This window comes from Camellia sinensis, chromosome 11, assembly GCF_055761805.1.
Source record: "Camellia sinensis isolate YWXY chromosome 11, ASM5576180v1, whole genome shotgun sequence".
Classification (NCBI taxonomy): domain Eukaryota; kingdom Viridiplantae; phylum Streptophyta; class Magnoliopsida; order Ericales; family Theaceae; genus Camellia; species Camellia sinensis.
The window spans coordinates 46,822,156-46,836,639 of NC_138971.1; the positions used below are offsets into that span (position 1 = coordinate 46,822,156).

Genomic DNA, 14,484 nt, shown 5'->3' on the forward strand with positions numbered 1-14,484 from the left:
CCGGGATGTGAAAATGGTACGGAAATCGAGAGGAAAGCGAGGGGAACAAACCCCGAAAAGGTGGGAACGCCAAACGAGGCACCGAAACAAAGATGTGTTCGGTTGAAAATGTCTGAAACGCGAAGAAAATCGCGAATCCGACGACGAAACGGGCGTGGAACGCGAGAAAACGGGCAAAAGAGGAAAGGAAAACGCTCTAGAGACAGATTGTGGGAGTTTTCGGCGGAAGAGGAAGTGAGAAATAGGGTTTGGGAACCCTATTTTAAAACACCCGAGGTGAAAAGTCGAATCTGCCCCGACTCAGCAACGTTTTGCCGGTCGGCAATATTTTGTGCTGGTCGGCAGTATATTGTGCCGATGGAGTTATTGTTCAGCCGGTGGACAGCCAGTGGCCTCCCCTCCCAGCCGGTGGTGTTCCCACAACCTTGTTTAGGCCATATGAGAAGTTTTTGGTCTTCATAGCTCAAGAAAGTGCAAGAAAGTGTATCTCCGACGCTCAACCGGCCTCCGTTTTGACCTCGGACCGCGTCTTCTGTGCGTAGCACTCCAACTCATGCAATGGTTGTATCCTTTGATATCCTTTTTGCCTCTTATGAGATCCAAAAGTTGCCCCGTGTGCGTTGCACGCGTTCATCGCACTATCTCGGTGCATTACATCGCGCTATTACGCGCCTCACAGTTGTATTGTTATGCACATACTACATGCGTTGTAACACGCACCCCTTGCATTGTCATGCACATCTCTCATGCATTGTCATTGCATTTTTATTACAAGCATTGTCATGCATTTCAATGCATACGTCGCCTCGCGCATCGTTCGCATTGTCGTGCATTCCTTTACCATGCATTGTCATGCATTCCGAAACACATGCGTTGTTACGCATTTAAGTCCATTTACATTTTACATTCCGTACGGCATGCGTGTCACACTTAGCATCATTTTACGTTCCGTGTGGCATATGTGTCACACTTAGCATCATTTCACATTCCGTGTGGCATGCGTGTCACACTTAGCATCATTCTACATTCCGTACGGCATGCGTGTCACACTTGGCATCATTTTACATTCCGTGTGGCATACGTGTCGCACTGAGCATCATTTTGCATCATATGAGGCACACGTGTCTCATTTGTTTCATTTTGCACCTTATGAGGCATGCGTGTCTCATTTGTATCATTTGGCATCCTACGGGGCATGCGTGTTTCATTTTGTGTCATTTGCATCAGCATGCGTGCCTCATTTTCATCGGCACGCATGCCTCATTTTCATCGGCACGCCTGCCTCATTTTCATCGACACGTGTGCCTCATTTTCATCGGTATGCATGCCTCATTGGCATCGGCACGTGTGCCTCATTTTCATCAGCATGCGTGCCTCATTTTCATCGGCACGTGTGCCTCATTCCCATCGGCATGCGTGCCTCATTTGCATCAGCATGCGTGCCTCATTTTCATCGGCACGTGTGCCTAATTCCCGTCGGCATGCGTGCCTCATTTGCATCGGCATACGTGCCTCATTTGCATTGGCATGCGTGCCTCATTTGCATTGTCTTACATTCCTTGCGACCTGCATTGTCTTGCATCCACTTCGCACTGTTATGCATGTTAATTACATTACCTGCGTAGACCGCATGTTTGTAATCAATTTGATTACTTGCGTAGACCGCATGTTTGTAATCAATTTCATTACTTGCGTAGACCGTATCATTGTTCAATTTCATTACCTGCGTAGACCGCATATTTTGCTTGCGTAGACCGCATAATTGTTCAATTTCATTACTTGCGTAGACCGCATGTTTTGCTTGCATAGACCGCATTATTGTTCAATTTCATTACTTGCGTAGACCGCATGTTAATTACATTACCCGCGTAAACCGCATGTTTGTAATCAATTTCATTACTTGCGTAGACCGCTTGTTAATTACATTACCTGCATAGACCGCATGTTTGTAATCAATTTCATTACCTGCGTAGACCGCATGTTTTGCTTGCGTAGACCGCATAATTGTTCAATTTCATTACTTGCGTAGACCGCATGTTTTGCTTGCGTAGACCGCATTATTGTTCAATTTCATTACTTGCGTAGACCGCATGTTTTGCTTGCGTAGACCGCATTATTGTTCAAATTCATTACTTGCGTAGACCGCATGTTTTGATTGCGTAGACCGCATTATTGTTCAATTTCATTACTTGCGTAGACCACATGTTTTGCTTGCGTAGACCGCATTATTGTTCAATTTCATTACTTGCGCAGACCGCATGTATTGCTTGCGTAGACCGCATAATTGTTCAAAATTCATTACCCGCGTAGAACGCATGTTTTGATTGCGTAGACCGTATATTTGTTAATATCATTACCTGCGTAGACCGCATGCTTATGATCAATTTCGTTGCCTGCGTAGACCGCATGCTCCACTTACATGTCTGTATTTTCACAGCATTGTTATGCTCCCCACTTGCTTTGCGCTATCACGCATTTCGAGTACACCACTATGCATGTTGTTAACAATGTGGTACCTGTTAAGTTTGTTTTCTTTGCAGGCACGATATTGTATGTACGGTTCATTTGAGGCTAGTGCAACCAGACGAACCGCACAGGTATTGTATCCTCCGAGTGAGACGTATCCAGAATTGCATAATTCTCTTACATCCTTTCTGAATTGTAGTGTAGTTTGGTGTTTGTTAGCTTAAAACTGTCGCATGTATGCTTCATTACAGCTTTCTTTGCATGATCATAAGTTATGCTCGGTTTCGTGCATTGTCTTGCATTTTGCCCCTGCCTTCGGGCGCATACCTTTGTCTGTCTTGCATGTTTGTCTAAGTCTTCGGCCTTCTCAAAAATGGGTCGTCTCTGGGCTTTGACATTCACTCCCGTCATTGTTATGACTTTCGAGTTCTGTCAAAGAGGGGCAACTGTAGACACCCCATTTTTGACCGTCCTCAAGACTTGGACGTCACCGTTTGAACACTCAGTGATCATCCATGTTCATGTTCATTTGGAGTTCCCGGAGGTCTCGGCTACGCGTCTTGCCTCAGGGTCTCCGAATTCGACCGTTTAGTGTCTGGTTGTGCACCAAACACTTGCATTTTGCCTTGGAGGGGCAGGGAATGCCTTTTGAGACATCCCCACACACCACCAGCAGTGGCTACAGGCCACCGGCTGGTTTTTGCTGCCACCGGCAATATATTGCCGGCCGTCGGCACTATTTGTTGCCGGTCGGCACTCTTTTTTGCCAAAATGGCATCTTTGGCCGGCCGACTACTGTGCATCTGTTTTTGCAGATATTTTAAGACAGCTGTCTTGTTTTTTGCTCCCCTCCATACACGTATGGAGGGATCTCCCTCTTTAGAAGCTTGTCTTGTAAGCTTTACAAGACAAATGCCTCTATAAAGAGAGGGGCTCTCTCTTGTTGCAAGGGTTAGACACTTGAGACACCTTAGATATTTTTAGACAGCCATTTTTAGGGTTTGGAGTTCTAGGGTTAGAAACCATACACTTTCTATCTCTATATCTCCCTCTTGTGTGTGTTAAGGTGTGTTTGTGTCTTACTATTGCACACAAACACATAGTGTTTCACCTTCACTTAGCTACTGAGGTTCTAAGAGGTTGGTTTTGAGGTTTTGGAGCTATTTTCAACCTAAAAGGAGCTGTTGGAGCATCATTGTTGAAGAGGTCTTCAAGGGTAAGAATCTTACCACTTTTTACCCCATTTTTGCATTGTATTTTTACCTATCTTAAAATCATTTTTGAGCTTAGTGTATAATACAAAAAAGTTCTATTTTTTAGCCCTCTTAATTGTTTGTTTAGAGAGTTTTGTGGTTTGGAGGTGTTTGACCCCTCTTAGGCCTTGAAAGGCCTCATTTTGTGCTATTTTGTGCAAGTTTCGAGACTTTGGTGTTTGGGCCTCTTCACCACTGAAATCTTGAGGGATTTCAGTGGTGAAGATGGTGCCTTGAAGTCCCAAGAAGGAGAGGGCCATCCCCTCCCCTTGTTGTCCTCGAAATGGACCATTTTGGCCTCTTGAGGGAGCATCTAGCTAAGCTTCATGTTGACCATGCCTTGGCCATTTTTTGTGCCTATTATATCATAATATGCCTCTGTTTATTGTTGGTTTTGGTACACCATGAATGCTTAGCATACCTACCATGTAATGCCTTGTTATTGCCTTAATATGCCTTAGGTTGTTAGCCCTTGTTCAAGCATGTTTTAGGCTTAGTCTTGTGAAGGTTTTGTGCATATTTTGCCATGTCTTAGGTCTGTCCATGGTTGTTTCGGTCGGATTTGGCATGCTTAGTATAGCCCCTTTGCATTCCGGCTTGTTGGCCTTAAGTATGTGAATGTATAGCATGACATTTTCGCATTGATTTGGTGATTTGGAACCATCCACCATGTCATTTCAGTCCCATTTGCATGCCTATATGTTTACCTTGGACGTATGTTTAATGCTTTAAAAGCTTGTGAAGTATGCTCCATGTTTTGGCCATTGCACATGCCTTTGAATTTGAGCCACTTAGACGCCATCTAAGAGTCCATTTTGCATGGTCTAGGTCTGTCTTGAACCTATTTTAAGTCCTCTTAGCCTTGTCAGGCTTGGTTGGCTTCGCTATGGTTTAAGACCCTTTGACTTGCTTCAAGTACTTGGACCATTTGCATGCTAATGTTTAGCCTATCTTGTTGCTTGGTTTGGCACCATGTTTTAACATGATTTTCAGAGCTTATGTTGCATGCTAATTGTCCATGTTATGCCTCTTTCAAGTGTGCTTGAGAGTTGTTCAATTTGTGCCTAAGCATTGGCCCTTTAACACGTGCATGTGTGTATGTGTTTTGGTCCTTTATTTTGGTCACTTTGGCCACTGTTTTGGGCCTATTTAGAGCTGCCCAAATCATGTATAAGTCCATCTTTTCATCCATTTGCATTGCCTCATGTTTGCTTGTATGCTTGCATAAGTGCCTTGCCATGCCATGTTGCATCCTCAGCTTGTATGCCTAGGTCGCATAACATCTAGCATGCGTGCCTTGTTCCTTGACTTGGTGATAGGAATTGGGCCTTGGTTTGTTTGTTTGGTTTGCATTTTATTTGACATGAAAGTTGCACACTTGACTCCTTGGGCCATCATGCATGGAAATGCGTGATTGGTGGTCCGAGAATCGAGACGCATGCCCTTTTGAGTCATTACCATGATAAGGGACATGATTGGTGCATATATGCCTTGAATTGTGCTGCCATGCTTTGCCTTGAATTGCTATGCATGCGTGTATTCATGCATTTGTGTTGCATGCATTAGGCTTGGTACATCACGCTAACTGCATTTCTACTTCAATTCGAAATTGAATACGTGATAGTTGATCGCATTTCACATGCCATGCTTAGGTTAGCCGGGCCTACTCGAATTGCATTTTTGCATACGATGCATTAGCCATTTTTAACATGAACTAGGACATGCATGTTTGCTAACTAGTTTATTGTTTTGGCACGGAGTACTATGTAAGTATTTTCCTGCTTTAGCATCCCGCATGCGTGTGAGTGTTGCCATGACAGTATGCTTGCCATGCGGCTAAATGTTTATGTGATAAATTGTTTGAATGCCTGTGGGTGAAGGCTGGATTGTTTGAGTTGGAAAAACTCATTGAAATCCGTGTTTTAGCCTGCTTGCGAGTAGCAAATTCCAAAGCGCTTTTCAAAACAAACGGATATGCAATGCTTGTTTCCAAATTAGGCAATCTAGTCTATACTTGTTTGCTGCGCGCATAACATAGTAACGCTAGGCTAATAACTGGAATAAGAACACATAACGTTTTCAAAAACGGATATCACGGTTAGTAGAGGCCGGTCTTCGGACCGGGCAAGAGGGGGTGCTCATAGCTGACCTTCCCCAATCGTACCCAAGCTCCCGAGCCGAGACAACTCCGGTGATGACGGACATGTGGCCTTCGACACCGAGTCAGGGTTTCCTAAATTCTCCCATTTTAAAATATTTAGGTGGCGACTCTGTATCTGGAAAAGCAGTCCATGTTTGGCACTACTTTTCAAAAAATCAGTTTCTCAGAACGATTTGCCGGATTTAGACTCTTTGGTTCAGATTAAGAACTGTGACACAAATTGAGAGTCCGAACTGTAGCGAGGTCCCCGGCGGACGCGTCTACAATCATGATCAGTATTCGAGTCACTATGACTACGAAATTCATCTTCATCATCACTAGGATCATTTGAATTTTGATCTTCATCATCATTATCACAGATAAAATCATCTCTGTTTGCAGCCTCTACATATACACCTCCACCAGATTGCAGAACCACTTCACTTGGAATAATATCAGGTGCAATATCGGTCCTACATAAAGTGTTGCTAATGGAATCTACAATAGTGATTTCGACAATTTCAATGGTCTTGTCCTGCTGGAACACATCATTCGGAATAGGCAATTCATTAGCATTGGGATCTATATCCTCAAGCTCCAATACATTCCATATTCCTCGACATTGAAGTCGCTCTACAACTTTCCAATGTTCACCTAATTTGGTATCATTGACATAAAAAACTTGCTGCACTTGACTTGGCATGACAAATGGATCATTTTGATACCAATGACTTCTTACATCAATGGTTGTTAGATGTGTTTCAGTGCGAAATGTTCTATTGCTGCCAGTGTTAAACATTCGCATTGAAACAACACAACTTGATGCCCGAAAATGTTTGTCATTTCCTAAACTTTAGTTAAGTGACCATAGAAATCAATTGACATACCCTGATGATCCCCTTGAACATCGAATCTGGTATTTTGACTTTTATGACCACTACAACAATTTGCACTTTTGGCGACCAAATTTGGTGACTAAAACAAATTTAGTCTCCAAAAGTCAGACCTTTGGTGACCAAAAATTTTATTGGTCAGCAATGGTCTATATTTTAGCTACTAAACTTTTTTATTAGCAATATATTAGTTATTCGCGACGAAAAAAAAATTGGTCGCTAAATATTATGTAATAGGCGACTAAAAAAATGTTAGTCGACGTTAGTCTACATTTTAGGCTACTAATTCTTGTTTTAGTCATCGTATACAACCATTTGCTGGAAAAAAAAAAAAGGTTTAGTCACTTAATAACAAGCTTACTTTTTGGATTAATCTTTGGCGACCAAATATTTTCATCGGCAAATATAAACTGTTGGTGACAAAAAAAAAATTGGTCGTTATATAATCATCTTTGCTGATGAAAAAAAATTAGAAGCCAAATTAGACTTTTGGCTGCAAAAATTTTAGTCAATATTGATTAATATTTGGCGACCAATATAAGTTTAGTCGCTAAAGGTAGAATTTTTTTTCTTTTTTGTTTTAGAAGGAAACGAATATTGCGCCTGCGCCCCTCTTTCACACAAACACAAGATCTCTGTTCTCTCTCTCTCACACACAGCTCTCTCACATACAGAATAGTCACCACCAAACCTCACCCCTGGCTCACCACTAACACTCACCACCCCACCATCGTTGGCCACTGTTGGATGTCGCACCGCTATCGCCGCAAATTACAACCGCCACTGCCGCAAATCACAAGTTTTTCTCTCTCTCTCTGTCGCTCTTGGTCTCTCTCCCTCTCTGTCGATCTCGGTCTTTATCTCTCTGTCTTTGTCTCTCTCTCTCTCTCTCTCTCTCTCTCTCTCTCTCTCTCTTTCTCTCTCCCTTCCTCTATTTCCCTATTTCTCACACTTACTAGGGTTTTATATGATTTTTTTAGTTTAATTTTGTGTTGATTTCTTAAATGGGTTTGGTTGAAGTGGTTTGATTTCTATAAAATTATGGGTTTGATCACCAACATTGGTTCAACTTAGGGTTTATGGGTTTGACAAAGAAAAAAGTTTGATGTCAAAAATCAAAATCAATGAAATGTGATAATGAGAAACTTTGGATTTGGAGTGGGAATCATAATTAGGATCATGGTTGGGTATTGTCTATTTATCTATTTCCAACCAAGTGATGTCAAGGTCAGTGTCTCTATTTCTTTGTCTTCACACTTCAGGCATTTTGATTTTTGCTTCTAATTGTTTTTCTTCAACATTTTATTTGTCTTTTTTCTTCATTAATTCTTATATAATTCATCTGTGTAGTGGTTTGGGTGTTTTCTAATTTAGTCATTTGTCTGTAATATCACTCTGTAAACCAATGAAACTGTAATGAAACTACTAAACAGATTCTAAGCTTATGATGATTGACTTGCACAAATTTAGGATATTTCATTGGAGAGAATTGGCATTCTTAGGAGAATTTAATGCTTAGTGGATTGGAATTTGTATGGCATATATTTAGGGTTGTAAATAAGCCAAGTAGTTAGTTGTTGAGGTTTGGCTTAAAAACTTAACGAGTTTTAAAATACTTTTAAGCTTGGCTTGTTTACATAACAAGTCACTTTTTAATGAGCTTTTAAAAAACCAAACATGAATATTTCGCCAGAGTGCATTATTTTGTGTCTCAAGCTTTGTCAATTTATTTTTGTTTCTCTATCACAATGTAAGATTACAATTGTCCCCAATTGTCCTTCCTATATATCTGCCCCAAAATAAATAAATATATATCGCAATCAAAAAGGAAAAAAAAGAAAGGATACAAGGTTCTTTAATTCCCACAATTTTTTACATGATTTTTATTTATTTATGTTTTGTTATGATTCTGTGTGTTTCAATTATCTAATAAAGCCCATTTTATTTAATTTGACTTCTCACTATAATTGTACTCTTGAAAATGATTCGTATACTTCAAAATATTCTACCAAATAGGTATCTCCCTAATATTTTACTGGAGAATTCTACTTTCAATTGTGATCACTAACCACTATTAGTACCTTTCTTCTTTTATTTATATTTTTTTCCATTTTCATTTTTTGCAACTGTTGTAGTCTATCTAATGCTAACCCTCCACAATATCACTGACTTTGTAAAAAAATTAGAATTGATGCTAAAAAAAAGTTCAGGTGTTGCATGTAGTGGTTAATACAGTTGAACCTATTTCCTTTGATGATTAAATTTTCTTTTCATTGGAATTTTCAGGATCCAATTATATGTCCATCGGTCAAGCAAGATTCTCAAACATTGCAATGGTTGTTTCTAGGGATACCAATTTGGGTGAAAAATCCAGACATTGATTGTGTAAGCTGTTACTCCATTTTCATTTTTTTTTTTTGTAATGTATAATTTTTCAAACTACATATTTGAAATGCGAACATTCTTAAAAATTATGTATATACCTCCTTGCTGTGCATATTTATATAAGATTCTTGTGGTTTTATTTTTGCACAGGTTGATTGGCTTAACAAATTTATTGAAACAAAGTGGCCTTATTTGGACAAGGTCTGTTTAGTTGGACGTGTTGTATGTGTATTGATGGTTTAAGGTCCTTAGGCCATCCTAGATGATTCTGCAAAAAATATAGCAGAGCCCATCATTGCTGGGCAAATTCCAAAATACAAAATTTAGCCACTTGGATTTGAAACGCTTACCTTGCGCTCCCTGCCTCCTAGTTTTGAAGGTTCTCTCTCTTAATGTTCCAATCACAATTTGAGCTTCACTCTTCTTTCCAAATCAACTTCTAAATGTTTTTACTTTTTCATGCCAGGAATGAAAGTCTATGTAACTGAGGAGAAAGAGTTGATAATAAAGAGATTTCAAAGAATCAAGAATTTCATTATTAGATTGAATAGAATATCAATACACAGATTTATACACATGAGTGTAACAAGCTAACTCAACTATAGTTCTAACCAACTTACAACTGATGCTAACATAACTATGGTTTGGTAACTAAATGCTGACTGGACTTCTTTTCCCTTGACTCTAGTTGAGCTTCTAACTTGGTGTAGACACCCCATTTTTGACCGTCCTTAAGACTTGGACGTCATCGTTTGAACACTCGGTGATCATCCTTGTTCGTGTTCGTCTTCAGTTCCCGGAGGTCTCGGCTACGCGCCCTGCCTCAGGATCTCTCGACTCGACTGTTTTGTGTCTGGTTTTGCACCAAACACTTGTTGTTTTGCTTCTGAGGGTGGGAAGTAGCTTGTAGGCCATCCCCACACCTCACCGGCCATGGCTTGAGGCCACCGGCCTTGTTTCCTTGCCACCGGCCATTGGTGATGGCCGGTCGACACTATTGATGGTCGGTCGGCATTATGTTTGGTCGGCCGGCCACTGTTTTTGATCAATCGGCCACTTTTCCTGGCCGAGACCTTTTCCTGAGGGAGATTGACCCTTTTGAACCTTTTTTTTTAGCTTCTCCAAGAAGCTTGACCCTTTTTAGCTTCTCCAAGAAGCTTGACCTTTTTTAGCTTCTCCAAGAAACTTGAACCTTTTGACCCTTTTTAGCTTCTCCAAGAAGCTTGACCTTTTTTTAGCTTCTCCAAGAAGCTTGACCTTTTTTTTAGTTTCTCCAAGAAGCTTGAACCTCTTGACCCCTTTGCCTAGCTTCTCCAAGAAGCTTGGCCCTTTTGCTCCAAGCTTCTAAGAGAAGCTTGGCCTTTTTGCTCAAAGCTTCTAAGAGAAGCTTTGCCCCATTGGTTTCTCTATATAAGGAGACCTCTCCTTCCATTTTAGGGGTTAGAAAAATCTAATATATATCACATATATATCACTCCCTCTCTATATCTCCCTCTCTCTCTACATTTGTGTGGATTAGAGGGTCCAAAAGGGGCTTGTTCTTGGCCTATTGCACACCACTTCATAGCCACACACTTCCATCATCACTTGGAGGTTCTTGGAGCTTGTTTTCAGAGGTTGAGGACTGGTTTTTGAGACCAAAAGGCTGCTGGTTCTTGCCGGTCTTCAAAGGTAACTTCTTACCCCCTTTATTTCCCATTTTTGCACACCCTTTTAGCCTATCTTTCTTGCGGATTTGGGCTTTGTGTATAACATAAAAAAGTTCTTTTTTTTTGTGTTTAAGATACTTCATTAAGACCACTTTTGTGTTTGGGGTCGTTTACCCCCTCTTAGGCCTTGTTTGCCCCATTTTGTGCTATTTTTGGTGAGTTTCGGGACCACCTTGTTTGGGCCTCCTCACCACTGAAATCTTGAGGGATTTCAGTGGTAAGAATGGTGGTTTAAGGTCCTAAGAAGGAGAGGGCCATCCCCTCTCCTTGTTGTCTTCAAAAAGTGCCATTTTAGCCTCATGTGTGAGCACCATTTTTAAGTTCATGTTGGCCATGTCTTAAGTGTTATTTGTGCTTATTTTTCCATGATATAGCACTGTTTTTACTTGGTTTAGACACACCATGCTTGCCTTGCATACTTGTCTTGTAATGCCATGAATTGCCTTAACATGTGCCTAGCATTTAGACCACCATGCTTGCATGTTTTGGCTTAGCTTTGTGAAGCTTTTATGCATGTTTTAGTGTGCTTAAGGTCTGTTTTTGGTCATTTGGGTCATCCATGCTTTGCTTTGTATAGCTACCATGCAATCTCCCTTATAGGCCTTGAGTGTTGACCCCCCTAGCATGCTTTACTTGCTTTGTTTCAGTGGTTTGGAACCACTTATCATGCCATTTCAGTCCTTATAGCATGCTTGTATGCTTGCATTTGATGCTCCTTTAATGCTTTAAGAGGTTGGTATATTATGCTCCATGTTTGGCCCCTTTTGTATGCTTCCATGTATAGGCCATTTAGATGCCATCTAGGTGTGTCTTTGACCTTAATTTGGCATGATTTGGGACTGTTTTGATTCACTTTGATCATTTGCTTCATGTGTCATATGATCATAGTTTAAGTCCTTGGGCTTGGATGCATGCTTTGCTTGCATTGGTAGGTTGATTTGGCATCATCTTCTACATGTTTTTCAAAGCTTATCATGTATGCTATGTGCCAAAGTTTGCCCCTTTTAAGTGTGCTTGAAAGTTGCTTTTATATGCTTAGGTATTCAACCATGTTTGCATGCATGTTTGTATGCTTAGGTACTTGGCTCATGAAATTTTGTTGCATGTTTAAATGGTGTTGCATTTGGCATGCATTTCTTGCTAAGTTTCCTAACATGTTACATGCCTTGCATGTGTGCATGGTTAAGATTACACTTTGCATGTTTGCTAACTTGCATACTTGTCCTCATGTTCATGTTGCATACTTAGCCTCCATACCTAGGTTGCATAACATTAAGCATGCATCTCTTGCCTCTTGAATTGATTATGATGGAGGTTGGGGCTCATTGTTTGTTTTGTGCATTTTATTCCATATTGAAATTGCACACTTTGACTCTTTGGGCCACCACGCATTGAAATGCGCGATTGGTGGTCCGAGAATCAAGGAACATATCCCTTTGAGTCACAAACATGATAAGGGATGTGTTAGTACACACACTTGCTTGAAATACATTGCCATGCCTTGTTTTGCCCTCTGCTGCTGTCAGCTGCAGGTTTCAGCAGGAAGAATTGGCCGGCCGGCAGTGTTGGGTGCCGACCGGCAAAACAGGTTTGGCCGAGAGCATAACGTTTAGCCGATGACCATTCTAAATGGCCGGTGATGATCTCACTTAGCCGGTGGTGTTCCAAAGTGTCCATAGAGTGTTCCCTGGGACTTGTGCAAATTTCAGAGGAGCAGAACAGTCAAAGCAGAGGCAAACTTGTGCATGGCAGTGACTTTCCGAGCGGAGCCGAGCGTGCATTGCATTGGGCCCTCTTCCCGAGGCCGTTTACTGCTTTCATTAGATTAGTTAATTTGTTAATTAATTAATTGGTCTGTAATAATTAATTAGCTTGTAGGTTAATTAATTTGTATTATTCTTTTGGTCCCTCCGAGCGAGGGTGAATTTGTAATAAGTGTGGGTGCGTGTGTGCATGTCTTCCAACCCCCACTTCTTTCTCCCTTTTACTTACCTGCTTTCGATGGTTAGTATTAGGACATGTTTACTTTAGCATACCTTATGCCATGCATGCATGCATCATTCATCAGTATTGCATGCACCAGGCTCGGCGCATCATACTAACTGCATAAGTATTTCAAATCTAACTTGAATACATGCTACTTGTGCATTTTCATATATCATCTATAGACTAGCCGAGCCTACTCTAGTGACATTCTGTATGCGTTGCATTAGCCACTTAACATGGACTTAGATCATGCATTGATTGCTAATATGTTTTTGTTGTGGCTCGGAGTACTAGGTAAGCATTTATGCTTTAGCATGCCGCATGCGTGTGAGTGTTGCCATAATAGCATGATTACCATAAGGCTAGATGCTTATGTGATATAAACTGCTTGAATGCCTATGGGTGAAGGTTAGATTGTTTGAGTTGGAACAACTCGTTGAAATCCGTGCTTTAGCCTACTTACGAGTAGCAAATTCCAAAGTGTTTTTCAAGACAAACGGATATGTAATGCTTATTTCCAAATTAGGCAATCTAGTCTATACTTGTTTGCTGTGCGCATAACATAGTAACTCTAGGCTAATAACCGGAATAAGAACACATAACGTTTCCAAAATCGGATATCACGGTTAGTAGAGGCCGATCTTCGGATTGGGCGAGAGGGGGTGCTCATAGCTGACCTTCCCCAATCGTACCCTAGCTCCCGAGCCGAGGCAACTTTGGTGATGACGGACACGTGGCCTTTGGCACCGAGTCAGGGTTTCCTAAATTCCCCCTTAATAAAATATTTAGGTGGCGACTCTGTATCTAGCAAAGCAGTCCATGCTTGGCACTTCTTTTCAAAAATCTATTTCTCAAAATGATTTGCCGGATTTGGACTCTTTGGTTCAGATTAAGAACCGTGACACAAATCGAGTCCGAACTGTACTGAGGCCCACGGGCGCATCTACAGTTTCTGGCGACTCCGCTGGGGAATTTAGAGAGCTTGACTCGAACTCATGATATCCTGTTTTGATTTCATTTATGTGTTTTTTTGCATTGCATGTGCATTGGTGCGCCTAGGAACACAGTGTTTGCCATCTGCCATTCCTGAACGGTTTGCTGGAGGCTTGTCTTGTCAAGGCATGACCATAAGGTTGACCGGTTATGGGCTCTGACAGTATGGGAACACAAACCCCGGTTTTACTGGGGCACCCTTTTCGACCATTCGACCTAGTGCATATCGAAACCCATAGTGACTATTCCAAACTAGGACAGGTTGCTTACCCGATGTTAGGTTGTTTGAAACTGCAGCGTGCATGGTGAAACCCTAGCTCCTGACAAAATAGGACAGGGAAACCCTACCCCAACATAGGGGTGCCTTGGCTCTCATTTGTTTGCTATGTGCTTTTTAGAGTGTATCTCTACAGGAATGCATATATCAGTTTGCAAGTCTGGGTATCAGGCCTGCGGGCATCAGTGTTTTGAGAATCAGTTATATCTGCGGGTATCAGATTCAGATTTGGGGCAGTGATTTTGGGGAACAGTGATCAGTAGTAGAATACAGTTATTCAGTTATGCCTATGCCTGTTCTGATGAAATTGGGCTGAGATGCTGCCTATTTTCTCTTTTGCTAGGTAGTCCTGGAACCATAGCTTCAGAAGGCTCCAATAGCC

General features: G+C 41.3%; 1 protein-coding gene across 1 annotated transcript; it reads left to right on the top strand.

Moving 5' to 3' along the window:
* Positions 1-7,889: 7,889 nt before the first annotated feature.
* On the top strand, positions 7,890-9,464 carry LOC114280611 (synaptotagmin-2-like). Its single transcript, XM_028222996.2, has 4 exons — positions 7,890-7,979; positions 9,039-9,137; positions 9,288-9,338; positions 9,390-9,464. The coding sequence occupies exons 1-4, from the start codon at positions 7,890-7,892 to the stop codon at positions 9,462-9,464; spliced, it is 315 nt and encodes a 104-aa protein (XP_028078797.2).
* Positions 9,465-14,484: the final 5,020 nt, after the last annotated feature.